This window comes from Cervus elaphus, chromosome 12, assembly GCF_910594005.1.
Source record: "Cervus elaphus chromosome 12, mCerEla1.1, whole genome shotgun sequence".
In the NCBI taxonomy this organism is placed as follows: Eukaryota; Metazoa; Chordata; class Mammalia; order Artiodactyla; family Cervidae; genus Cervus; species Cervus elaphus.
Window position 1 is genome coordinate 73855508 of NC_057826.1, and position 13768 is coordinate 73869275.

At 42.2% G+C, this 13768-nt stretch overlaps 1 protein-coding gene across 1 annotated transcript; it reads right to left on the bottom strand.

The window, feature by feature from the left end:
- Nucleotides 1-8655: 8655 nt before the first annotated feature.
- On the bottom strand, nt 8656-9280 carry RNASE11 (ribonuclease A family member 11 (inactive)). Its single transcript, XM_043919042.1, has one exon. The coding sequence runs from the start codon at nt 9250-9252 to the stop codon at nt 8656-8658; it is 597 nt and encodes a 198-aa protein (XP_043774977.1). The 5' UTR covers nt 9253-9280.
- Between the last annotated feature and the right edge of the window lie 4488 nt (nt 9281-13768).

Genomic DNA, 13768 nt, shown 5'->3' on the forward strand with positions numbered 1-13768 from the left:
AATCCTAGCTTTGACTATATGGACGATTGTCAGCAAAGTGATGTTTTTGCTTTTTAATACACTGTCTAGGTTTGTCATAGCCTTTCTTCCAAGAAACAAGCATCTTCTAGTTTTGTGGTTGCAGTCACCATCTGCAGTGATTTTAGAGCCCAGGAAGAGAAAATCTGTCACTGCTTCCGCTTTTCCCCCTTCTGTTTGCCATGGAGTAATGGGACCAGATGCCATGATCTTAGTTTAGACCCTTACGTGGAACCTTATATGGAACAACTGACTGGCTCAAAATTGAAAAAGGAGTATGACAAGGCTGTATATCATCACCCTTTTATTTAACTTATATGCAGAATATATCATGCGAAATGCCGGACTGGGTGATTTACAAGCTGGAATCAAGACTGCAGAAATGTTAACAATCTCAAACAGGCAGATGATACCACTCTAGCAGCAGAAAGCGGAGAGGAACTAAAGAACCTCTTGATAAGAGTGAAGGAGGAGAGTGAAAAAGCTGGCTTAAAACTCACACTGATTGCATGTAAAAACTGATGACATCTGAATGAGGCCTATGGTTTAGTTAACAGTATTGTTATTTGATAATGCACTGTAGTTACATAGCATGCTACCACTGAGGGAAGCTGGGAAGAAAGGGACCTGGGATTGTGTACAATCATTCAGCTTCCTATGACTTAAAATTATTTTTTAAATGATAAGTTTAAAACAGTGAATGAATAGATCTTTCCATTGATGTAGAAAGAGCATCAGGACATATTTTCATGGGAAAAACAAGTCTCAGAATTAAAAATGTATAATATGATTCAATTTATGCTTAAAAAATATCTATCTGGGAGTGCACCAATCTATGCATATGTGGAAGAAAAGGCCTACGATTATACACAATAAACATATTGACTTGATTATCTCCAGGAGCTATTTTCAAAATGTTTAAAAGCTCAATGACATGAGCAGTAACCAGAATGACTACTTTAAAATTAGACACCAGAGTGGATGTGAGAGTGAAACCAGACATTTACTTTCTCCTGCTTTGAAATTTTTACAGTGAGCATGCATTGTTTTATAATTTAAACTCAATAAAAATAAGCTTTAGATATAAATATATCATAAAAGGAATTAGCATATGCCTATCAGACAACTATATATTTGGAATGACTATGAAAGTTATATAAATTATGTGTAGATGTCAATTGGGTGTCAACATGGCACATAATTCAGAAGTCTCATAGATATGTTAAAAAAAGTAAAGTAGGGAATGGAAATCCTTTACTCTCAAAGGGGTGACTACCTAATCCTTTTTCCTTGGGAAGAAAGAAAAAGAGAGGCTTCGCGAGGTCCTGGCCCTTCAATGAATATTACTGTTTGATTATGGAAACAAACTGAAAAAAAAAAGATTAAAACAGAGTGTATTACATCCAGTGTATGCATTCACTACTTCATTTTCTGACTATTGAACACTATGTGAATAATGAGAAGAGATGTCAAACTTCAAGGGATACAAGTGAAGATGTGGAGCAATTGGGACATTTCTAGTAGGAATGCAAAATAATGAAAGCATCACTACGAACAAAGCTAGTATGAACAAAGCTAGTGGGGGTGATGGAATTCCAGTTGAGCTATTTCAAATCCTAAAAGATGATGCTGTGAAAGCGCTGCACTCAATATGCCAGCAAATTTGGAAAACTCAGCAGTGGCCACAGGACTGGAAAAGGTCAGTTTTCATTCCAATCCCAAAGAAAGGCAATCCCAAAGAATGCTCAAGCTACCGCACAATTGCACTCATCTCACACAATGGCAACCCACTCCAGTACTCTTGCCTGGAAAATCCCATGGGCAGAGGAGCCTGGTAGGCTGCAGTCCATGGGGTCTCGAAGAGTCAGACATGACTGAGCGACTTCACTTTCACTTTTCACTTTCATGCATTGAAGAAGGAAATGGCAACCCACTCCAGTGTTCTTGTCTGGAGAATCAGGGACTGCAGAGCCTGGTGGGCTGCCGTCTATGGTGTCGCACAGGGTCGGACACGACTGAAGCGACTTAGCAGCAGCAGCAGCAGTAGCACACGCTAGTAAAGTAATGCTCAAAATTCTCCAAGCCAGGCTTCAGCAGTACGTGAACTGTGAACTTCCAGATGTTCAAGCTGGTTTTAGAAAAGGCAGAAGAACCAGAGGTCAAATTGCCAACATCCGCTGGATCATCGAAAAAGCCAGAGAGTTCCAGAAAAACATCTATTTCTGCTTTATTGACTATGCCAAAGCCTTTGACTGTGTGGATCACAATAAACTGGAAAATTCTGAAAGAGATGGGAATACCAGACCACCTGACCTGCCTCTTGAGAAACCTATATGCAGGTCAGGAAGCAAGAGTTAGAACAAGACATGGAACAACAGACTGGTTCCAGATAGGAAAAGGAGTACGTCAAGGCTGTATATTGTCACCCTGCTTATTTAACTTATATGCAGAGTACATCATGAGAAACGTTGGGCTGGAAGAAGCACAAGCTGGAATCAAGATTGCTGGGAGAAATATCAATAACCTCAGATATGCAAATGACACCACCCTTATGGCAGAAAGTGAAGAGGAACTAAAAAGCCTCTTGATGAAAGTGAAAGAGGAGAGTGAAAAAGTTGCCTTAAAGCTCAACATTTAGAAAACTAAGATCATGGCATCCGGTCCCATCGTTTCATGGGAAATAGATGGGGAGACAGTGGAAACAGTGTCAGACTTTATTTGGGGGGGGGCTCCAAAATCACTGCAGGTGGTGATTGCAGCCATGAAATTAAAAGACACTTACTCCTTGGAAGGAAAGTTATGACCAACCTAGATAGCATATTAAAAAGCACAGACATTACTTTGCCAACAAAGGAGCATCTAGTCAAGGCTATGGTTTTTCCAGTGGTCATGTATGGATGTGAGATTTGGACTGTGAAGAAAGCTGAGTGCCAAAAAATTGATGCTTTTGAACTGTGGTGTTGGAGAAGACTCTTGAGAGTCCCTTGGACTGCAAGGAGATCCAACCAGTCCATCCTAAAGAAGATCAGTCCTGGGTGTTCATTGGAAGGACTGATGCTGAAGCTGAAACTCCAGTACTTTGGCCACCTCATGCGAAGATTTGACTCATTGGAAAAGACCCTGATGCTGGGAGGGATGGAAGGCAGGAGGAGAAGGGGACGACAGAGGATGAGATGACTGGATGGCATCACCGACTTGATGATCATGAGTTTGAGTAAACTCCGGGAGTTGGTGATGGACAGGGAGGCCTGGCGTGCTGCGATTCACGGTGTTGCAAACAGTCGGACACGATTGAGCAACTGAACTGAACTGACTGATGGAAGATGGTTTGACAGTTTCTTCCAAAGCTAAACAGAGATCCACCATACAACCTAGCATTCATGCTTCTGGGTATTTACCCAACTGACCTGAAAAGTTACGTTCACATAAAAACCTGCACATGAATTTTTATAGCGTGAATCTGACCACATTTCAAATTTGACTGTATGACAAAACCTCACTGAACGGGATACAGAAAAAAGAGATCTAAATAACTTAAATCTTTTTGTAACTCCCCATTCATGTGTTGAAATCCTAATTCCTAATATAGTGGCATTGGGAGATGGGGCTTTAGGCAAGTGATTAGGACATGAGGATGGAGCCCTCATGAATGGGGTTAGTGCCCAACACTTCAGAGACAAGTTCTATTTTTTAATAATTTTTATTTACTTATTTATTGGTTGTACTAGGTCTTTGTTGCTGTGTGGGCAGCTAGTGGGGACTACTCTCTAGCTGCAGTGCTCAGGCTTCTCACTGCAGTGGCTTCTTTTGCTGCTGAGCACAGGCTCTAGGGCACACGGGCTTCAGTAGTTACGGCCTGAGGGCTCAGCAGTTGTGGTTCTCAGGCTGTGCAGCACGGGCTTACTAGTGGTGGCCCTCGGGCTTAGTCGTTCCCTGGCATGTGCGATCATCCCAGATCAGGGATCAAACCCTTGTCTCCTGCATTGGCAGGTGGATTCTTTACCACTGAGCCATCAGGGAAGCCCCATTCACCAGTTTTATAGATTAGGACCTGTTATAGATTAGAGCCATTCGGCCTTCTACAATCTTATGAGGAAAAAAAAATCATTCAAGTTATTTATTCTAGCATTCATCTATCTACAACTATATTTCCACCCACTCTTTTCGTATGTTTCTTCCCACTCCTAGTACTATTTTCTCTTTATTCATTTTTTAGCTGTTTTAATGGATTGTCCAACAAGTTCAAGATTTTAAGTCTTCTCTTACAAGTGCCTGCATTGATCACTTCAAGCAACAGAGATATGTTCCTCTCTTAAGGTACGATCTTATTAGCCTATATCCAGTACAGGTACACATTTCTTTCATTATGCCTTTTTCCCACAGTAGCTGGTATAATGCCTTACATATGAATGTTTCTCAATTGCTTGCCTGTAAATACACTTTACTCATTAGCCATTCTATTATTACTGTGCTTCCATGACAGGCCATCTCACATAATGTCATCACATTTCTCCCCACTGGGTCCAAAGGTCTACTCAGCCACTCTAGGCCTACATGAACATACCTTCACTTTTATAATTAATTTACAGGTGACTGCCTGACATGAAGACTAAAACTAGAAAATAAAAAAAAAATATGATGAATGTGTTTTTGAACTGTGATTAAATTTACATCAATGTAATTTGCCACACATTAAGTGATGTTCATAGCCATTATCATGTGTGTGTGCTCAGTTGTGTCTGACTCTGCAAACCCCATGAACTATAGCCTGTCAGACTTCTCTGTCCATGGGATTTCCCAGGCAAGAATACTGGAGTGGGTTGCTCTTTCCTCCTCTAGGAGATCTTCCTCACGCAGGGATTGAAACTGCATCTCCTGTGTTTCCTGCATTGACAGGTAGATTCTTCACCACTGAGCCACGTGGGAAGCCCAGCTATTATCATCAGTTCAGTTCAGTTCAGTTCAGTCGCTCAGTCGTGTCCGACTCTTTGCGACCTCATGGACTGCAGCTCGCCAGGCCTCCCTGTCCATCACCAACTCCTGGAGTTTACCCAAACTCATGTCCATTGAGCCGGTGATGCCATCCAACCATCTCATCCTCTGTCGTCCCCGTTCTCCTCCTGCCCTCACTCTTTCGCAGCATCAGGGTCTTTTCAAATGAGTCAGCTGTTATCATAGTGCCTGGTAAATAGGCCCCAAAGGAAGCAACTCATAAAAATGTTAACAATGAATATGATTTTTATAAAGACAGCTGAACAATTTCAGAATTTTCTAAAGGAAGACGAGAGAGGCTTGCTCCAAAGCAGGCCTGGGAGCGATTCAGAGGCACTCCTCTCAAAGGGCTGGATGTGTTCCCAGAGGGAGTGCGGCAATCCGCGCTGTTCTCGTCCTTTTCCACCTGGGCAACTCAGGGCTATGTGTTCCATGAGCCTTGGATGAACAGTTGCTCCACTGGGGTTGAAGCCAGGCCAGATTGAATATTGGCCTGGCTCTAGAAATCTGTCCAACTCGCCACTCTCTATCTGAACAGTGACTTTGAATACAAGACACACAAAGAAGAAAACATAGAGTTAAGTGGTGCAAAGCCTGGAAGCCAGATAAGCAGAAGACACACAGGCTATAAAAGGGAGAAGGAAAGTTGAGGTCACAATCTGATCAACAGAAGAAAACATGAAAGGTAGGTGAGGAGGGGACAGAAGATGAAAGGTAGAAGTAAGAGACATTACTCTTTGTGGAGGTGTGTTTTGGAGCCCATCTTCCCAACTTTGCTCCCCCAATACCTCCACTGACAGACTCTGCCTCCCGTGCCCAGCAGAGCTCTCAGAAGGGACAGTGAATGTGGCAGGACAAAGAGCCCAGCCCACAGTCCTATCACGAAGAACACAGGCTTCTTGGAACAGCCTGAGCTGGGGAGACAAGGAGAGCACACGCCAGCAGCATAGCCTGCGGCTCTCACATGCCCAGGGCTCTGCCAGCTTAGCTGGCCCGGCTCTCTGACCTTATGCAAGACAAGCCCCACGGCCTACGCAAACTCGCCCGTGAGGCCCCACGCTCAAAGTCATCGGAGCAACTCCAGTCTTATCTCTAACATACAGAACTCAATTGTTCTGGATTGAGGCCCAGGGATTTGTATTTAATCTCAGTTCCTTAAGTTTTAAAATGTGTTAAGGTAAAGCTAAGAGGATGGAATGGAATCTCAAAGTACAGTGGATTTTTAAAAAGACATTTATTTCTCTCTCATATATCAGACCCAAGTTGAACAATTCAGGTTGGCAAAATAACTCTGCCCCACACAATTGTTTGGGCACATGGGCTTTTGCTCCCCTTTCTCTGTGGCTATTTCTTGAACAAATCATCATCTACATCAGCAGTCTCAACCTTTTTGGTACCAGGGACTGGTTTTGTGAAAGATAATTTTTCCAAAGACAAGGGTAGGGGGTCGGGGGTGGGAGTGGAGCAGGGGCCCTTGTGGTTTGGAAGCAGAAAAGGAACATGATGAAAACTTGATGTTGTAGAATCTGAAATCCTCTGCCTGTTGTCACCATCAGGGATCTTCAGATGCTATTATCTTGAAGGGGTGAGTGACTTTGAGGGTGAGGAGTGCTAGCACTCGGAAGGTCTGACAGTCTATGGAATCTTCACATTTGACATCTTTCAGACTTCATAGTTTGATGATTAGGTAGATTCTGGGAGATCAAAGCACCAAAGACTGAACTGGAAAGGTTTGGTCTTAATTAAGAGCCTTTAGAAAATGCTCCTGACCTGGAAAGTGGTATCTGTTCTGCCGGGTCATTGTTCTTAGTTCCTGGTAAAGGAAGAAATCTGTAATAGATTCTGAACTAGGCTGAATTTACTTTTTCTTGTTGTTGTTTGGTCGCTAAGTCATGTCCTACTCTTTCTGACCTCATGAACTGTAGCCTACCAGGCTCCTCTGTCCATGGGATTCTCCAGACAAGAATACTGGAGCAGTTTGCCATTTCCTTCTCTAGGGGACCGTCCCAACCCAGGGATCGAACTGATGTCTCCTGCGTTGGCAGGCAGATTCTTTACCGCTGAGCCACAAGAGACGCTTTACTTTTTCTTACATATTACCAAAAAACTCTCTCAGAGCTAGTATAGTTATTGTCTCTGGGGCTAATATGCCCACCTCCCAGAGCTGAACTCTATAGTAGGAAAGAAGTTACTCAAATTTGAACCAAGTTTGAGCCTAGGGGAAATCTACTAGGCTGCTCCACTACAGACAGAGCCCATCTCACGTTTGGTGAGTGGGTAGTAGCTCCAGCCTGGTTACAGGGAACTAGCCCTAGAATGGAACCCAGTGATTTGGCTCCCTTCCAGGGCCTTGCAGTCTCCTCCCACAGAGAGGAGGATCTCAAACTCCAGGCACTTCTATAAGTTTCTTCTCCAGCTGCCAAGTGAAAAATAATTGCTGAGAACATAACTATCAATATTTGGCCAAGACCATAGTGATTGTTTATTTAAGCAGCTATCATACTGACAAAGAAAATTCAGCTAAAAGTTATAAAAACATCTGTCCTAATGTTGCATATTGGTTGATTGTCAGAGTTTTGCAGTTTCAGTATGATGAGAATTCTGCACCAGATAGGAAAAACATTAGGAAAATTTATAGAGAGAGTGAGGTACAACATTCCATTTACATGCATTTATTAAAATTAGGACATTGAAGATGCTTTTTTGGGTATACCAGTCTGCCGCCTTCCCAGTCTGCCGGCTTTCTGAATAAAGTCACTATTCCTTGCCTTAAAATAAAATTAGGACATTAAAAAGGGTCTCAGGATAGAGTGAGGATGTATGATGAGGAATCAAGAATGCATACACACACATTTATGAACAAGATAACTGTCCAATTTTATGTAGAGTGTTGAACCATAAAGATTTGCAAATAGACTTGGCATAGACTTGCTATTTCCCATCCTTCTACCTCCTTTATCCCCCCATGGCTTGCCATTCCTCTCCCAGGGCCCCTGGAAATCAAGACTATGCTTGAGTAAAAATTACAGTAGAAGCTTTATTTTTTCCCTCTGTAGCAACTTGTGAAATAGACAGGGAAAAAGATGGAGGAATGGAGATTGGATAGGGCTGGAGCTTTTGACTGAATGCAACAGCTAAACCAAAGAATCTTTTCTTTTGGCATCTTTTAGAGAACAGGCAGATCCCATGGCTACATAGGTGGGCACTCACACTTGTGTGCATGCATCAACATACATTTTCTTTGAAGAGAAGCAATGATAATAATATCCCCCTGTCATTCACTATTTCTCTGAATCATCTCAGTGGCAGTACAGTTGCCTTTCAATACTCTGTACTGGTTTGGAGCTTTCTCTCCTTAATTTTGTCAAGTTGGGTAAACTCTGCTTCTTGGCTTTATAGCTGAGCAAGGATGGAATTCAGTTTGGTTCAGAGAAAGTTTGTACATGCATATACGTATGTGGGAGAGAAAAAGAGAGAATGCATCTACAGTCCAGCATCAGTTATACACTTCAACTGAATTATCTACAATTGTGGATTTGTTCCATTTCTCCAGTTGCTATAAATAATTAAGAGTTTCCTATAGTGCTGAAAGGATAGATGTGGATAATAGAAAGCAATAACCAATAATAAAAAGTTCTGTAGGATTTACAAGTTAGAGATACTAACTAACCAGCTCATCAGAGAATGACTTGTCAGCACTACCAAAATTTTCTTTAATGAAGTAACACCATGGTGTTGGCAACTGGGAGATTGTTTGCCCACAATGAACTGGCATGTAGTGGTCCTTAGTTCTGGAGTCTCAGAGCAGCTTATGCATGAAGTCTGTCCACACTTGCAGCTGGGGGCTTTGGGGACCCCGTCGACCACTTCCACGGAGCCATGGATGAAGTTATTGCTCAACTTGAATGACCCATTAGCTTCTGAAACTTTTCTCCAGACTGTCATGTCATTGCAATAATGTTTGTTATTATCTGGGTTGCGTTTGGGGGGCAAGCTATAATGTAATCTTCTGAAGGTCAATAATGAGGAAGACACATCTTTGGACATGCTGAGGCTGGTGTTTCTATATAGCACAGTCAAATTTATTAATACCTCAATGGTCTGTTTTTCCTGGTCACTTTTTGCCATGTCATATTGCACCTCTTTCTCTAAAAATTCTTCTTTAATGATCTCCATTACACTTTCTGAAACTCCTGCAAAAATCACCCCCAGGCCAAGTAGCAGCAGAAAGAAGATCTCCATCTCAGATCTAGGACAAACTCTTCTGCAATAAAAACTAAAAGATAAAAATGAAGAAAATATTAAACGAGTAGCTCTCTTTTCCTTATGACATTTCCAGGGTTGACTCCTACATGTAAGCTAAGACACCTACATCTACTAATGAAAGGATGAGAAAGGAAAAAGACAATCAGCTGTGTAGTCTGAAGATCCAACTTCAAACCCCTGTTTATCCACTAATAAGCAATTTATTCCACCTCATGTAACTAACTTCAGTTTCCTCTTGTGAAAAAAAAGAAAATATGAGAATTATATAAGATAATACGTTTAAAGTACCCAGAACCAAGTAGTCATTTCTTTTTCTTTTCACCCCATCTATAATCTCACTGGTAAAGTCTGTAATCTCTGCAGTGGGTCCCAATAATCTCACTTAACATTTTCCTCACTATTGCTGTGGATCCCCCAGCCTCACACAGTACCTGGTGCATGGCAGGCACATGAACAAACCACCATGATATTTACCCATCTCTCATTTCTTTTCCCACTGATTCTCAGTCATGGAATTTCTGTCTTTACCAGTTCTTTTGGCAAGTTGATCCTGTGGAGAAAGATTCCAGCTTGTTGCAAGGCAGGAAGTGAAACTGTATTCCTTTCCTGGGAGTTTCTCTTACTAGGTCTAACAACGGAAGGGGGTGCAAGAAGGAGAAGGCAGAATTGTCTGAGATAGAAGGAGGAGACAAAGTGGAACCAGTGATGCTCGGAGAACTGAATGCAGTGCCCACTTGGCTGTCAGAATCCCAGTGCCCTTGGGCAGTACCATTGCTTCTTCTCTTGTGAAATCTTCTTTGTTTATTTCTACTTCAACCCAGAGTAATTTTTGTTGTTGTTTTTGAAACCCTACAGCATAGATAATATTGTGTTTGATTTTATACATTTTTTTTTGAAGTTAGTTGGTACAGTTTTTCTCCTTTTTATTCAGTTCAGCTCAGTTCAGTCGCTCAGTTGTGTCCGACTCTTTGCGACCCCATGAATTGCAGCATGCCAGGCCTCCCTATCCATCACCAATTCCTGGAGTCTAGAAATTTCTTGAGCCTGGAAAATAGCCTCTGCTTCTTTTCATTCTCTACAGGGAGAATGAACTATATATGTCCTAGTTTCTCACAATGTTTGCCAACAACATAACATGGTTTGACTGCTGTAGAAAGTCCTTTACTTGAGGTCAGTGCTGGAAAATTCACAGTGAGAATCCCAGAAGGAATGGTTATTTGGGGTAATAATTCTTTCTCTTGCTCTATAAGGACCACCCCCTTTTTTTCCCTCTTTTTTTCTCTCCCACCTCTAAAAGCCTCCTTCCCTTATACTTGTATCTACTGTATTATCTCCTAATCACTAGTTCTTGCCCCTCCAATTCCTTCAATACGCTACTTTTCTAAAAACACACTTGCAGTGACACTATTTCAGGAACATTGAGATACTTCTCATTGTCTCTACAAGGTAATCTAATCTTCCGAGTCCACTTGGTCAAAATTCTATTTTAATCCCAACCTGCCTCTCAAGGATGATCACCCATTATTTTGGTATACACACCTGTTCCAGTCAAATCAGTATGACCCACTCTCCTGTGAGTACACCCTATTCTGTCCTGTGTGTGAAATTAGAGCAAACACCCAGTACCAAAAATACATGAGCCTTAGTAATTGGGTTGATTGATTATTGATAGATTATTAAGAATTCAGTGGATGTTTTCATGTGTGTGCCTTGAGCACAGACTTGGCACAGGTTGAAGGGAGGAGAGAAGAAGGATTTGAACTGCTTCCTAAATATCCTCTACCATCACATCAATCAGTTCAGTTCAGTTCAGTTCAGTTGCTCAGTCGTGTCCGACTCTTTGCGACCCCATGAATCGCAGCACGCCAGGCCTCCCTGTCCATCACCAACTCCCGGAGTTTACTCAAACCCATGTCCGTTGAGTTGGTGATGCCATCCAACCATCTCATCCTCTGTTGTCCCCTTCTCCTCCTGCCCCCAATCCCTCCCAGCATCAGGGCTTTTTCCAATGAGTCAACTCTTAGCATGAGATGGTCAAAGTACTGGAGTTTTAGCTCACATCAATAGTGAGGTGCTAATAGGAAAACAGGAGACAACAGGATAAAAATAAACAAGAAGCGCAGAACAGAAACACCCAGTTTTTCTAAAACATTTTACATGGGAAGAATTCACAGCCACTTGGGTTTGATTGGGGTTGCTGGTACCCATTTTAAAAAATATGCCCCTGACTCCTTTCAAACTACAAATGTCTAAAATGTCACAATTCATTTGAATTGGGATTTGATCCTTGGAAAATGAAAATACGCCAAGGATAGTTACTTACTTTAATGGGAATGCATTATCTGCAAGATTTTGTTTTCAAATACAAAGAAGGAGGTTAGGGGAGAAAGGGAAGGAAAAGTACTGAGAAGGAAAGAAAGGACAATTAAGCCTAGCGAGAGAGAGAAAAAGGAATCAGAAGTCAGAACATAGAAACATAGGCCTAAAGCATTTCAAAAAAGCAAAAAGCAAAACCCCATTTCAGCTACATTTTCCCAGGAAATGATTCTGCTACCAGGACCCAACCTGTCACACGGTAGGGGCCAGCTATGCCCTCTCAGCATCTGTTCTGACACTGGGGGCTCTGCTTCCCTGGTGACACCCACACTTTCATAAAGACAAGGGCCATGGGATTCATTACTCGCAGAGAAATGAGTAATGAAACTCAGCTGCAAAAGAGCTACCCCAGAGATGTAAGCCTCTACTTACAAGGTTGCCAAGTGTTCTTTACAAATGATTGTTACACCCTTTCCTCCAAACGTGTCGCCAGTCTGTTAGAACTTGATGTTTAACAATGACAGAGTTACCAACTAGCATAGGTTGATCTGACCTTGAATTAAGTACAAATAAATAATTGAATAGTTTGAAGTCTCTCAACTGAAAAGATAAGAACAGACCAGGCCCTCTAAAGCTTATGCATTGCCTGTGTCTGCTTTAGCTCAGTGTATGAGTAATCTGGCTCTCACAGGATTAAACTGTCATAGCTCAGATTTAGTGACCCCATAACCCGGCCCTTACTTGCCTATTACCCTTTTTTTTCTTACTACTCCCTATCTCTGACAACTCCAAAAAGATTCTAGATTCCCTAAGAAATACAACTGTGGAGTAATAGACCTGGCAGCTGCTGCTGCTGCTAAGTCACTTGAGTCGTGTCCGACTCTACGTGACCCCATAGATGGCAATCCACCAGGCTCCCCCGTCCCTGGGATTCTCCAGGCAAGAACACTGGAGTGGGTTGCCATTTCCTTCTCCAATGCATGAAAGTGAAAAGTGAAAGTGAAGTCACTCAGTCGTGTCCGACTCTTCGCAACCCCAAGAACTGCAGACTACCAAGCTCCTCGGTCCATGGGATTTTCCAGACAAGAGTACTGGAGTGGGGTGCCATTGCCTTCTCCGAATATACCTGGAAAGAAGCTTAAAGATTATCTATTTCGATCTCTTCAGTTTACAGATGAGGAAACTGATATAGAGGAACAGAACTTAATCAAATCCCCAGAATTAGGCGTCTCTATTTCCCTTCCTTCTCTTCTTTTGTCCTCTCATTTTAAAGACCCTCTGTCCATAGCAAATGAGGAGAAGCTAAACAAACAGTCCAGTTGTAAGAACTAAAAGGGGAAAGAATGATTTGTCTGAGTCAAAGTAATCTCTGTTCCTTCTGGGGACACAAAGAGGAAACAGACGGAACCCCAAGAGTCTTGATCCCTCCCTGGGAAATCTTTATCCATTTCTTTCTAGACTCTAAGGGAAATGGTTTCTCACCAGTTAGGCTTCTTCTGATCTCCTTTTCCTTTTCTTTCAAGGCACAGAGGCAGCTGTTGAGTAAGGGCAGGTACAGCTTGAGTTATACACGTCATCCTTAAAGAAGACCTTAAGAGATGGAGAGGGAGGTGGGAGGGGGGATCGGGATGGGGAATACGTGTAAATCTATGGCTGATTCATATCAATGTATGACAAAACCCACTGAAAAAAAAATAAATAAAGGAAATCAGTTCTGAATAAAAAAATAAAAATAAAAAAAAATACACACACACACACACACAAGAGATGACCCCCCTACTCCCTCTACATTTAGGATAAAGTCTAGGATGAGTGTGAGATGAATGAAGTACTCACTTTGCAGGTACAAACTGTTAAAAGCCCAATAATCAAGATAAACAGTATTTTATTGCAACATTTAAAAATAAATTTAATGCATATGACACAAAAGAACCTATCTATGAGACAGAAACGAGCTTCACAGGTGGCGACAGTGGTAAGGAACCCATCTGCCAATGCAGGAGATGTAAGGGACAAGGGTTTGATCCCTGGGTCGGGAAGATCCCCTGGAGGAGGGCATGGCAACCCACTCCCTTTTCTTACCTGGAGAATCCCATGGTCAGAGGAGCCTGGTGAGTTACAGTCCTTAGGGTCACAAAGAGCCCGAAACAACTGAAGCGATTGAGCACTCACACAT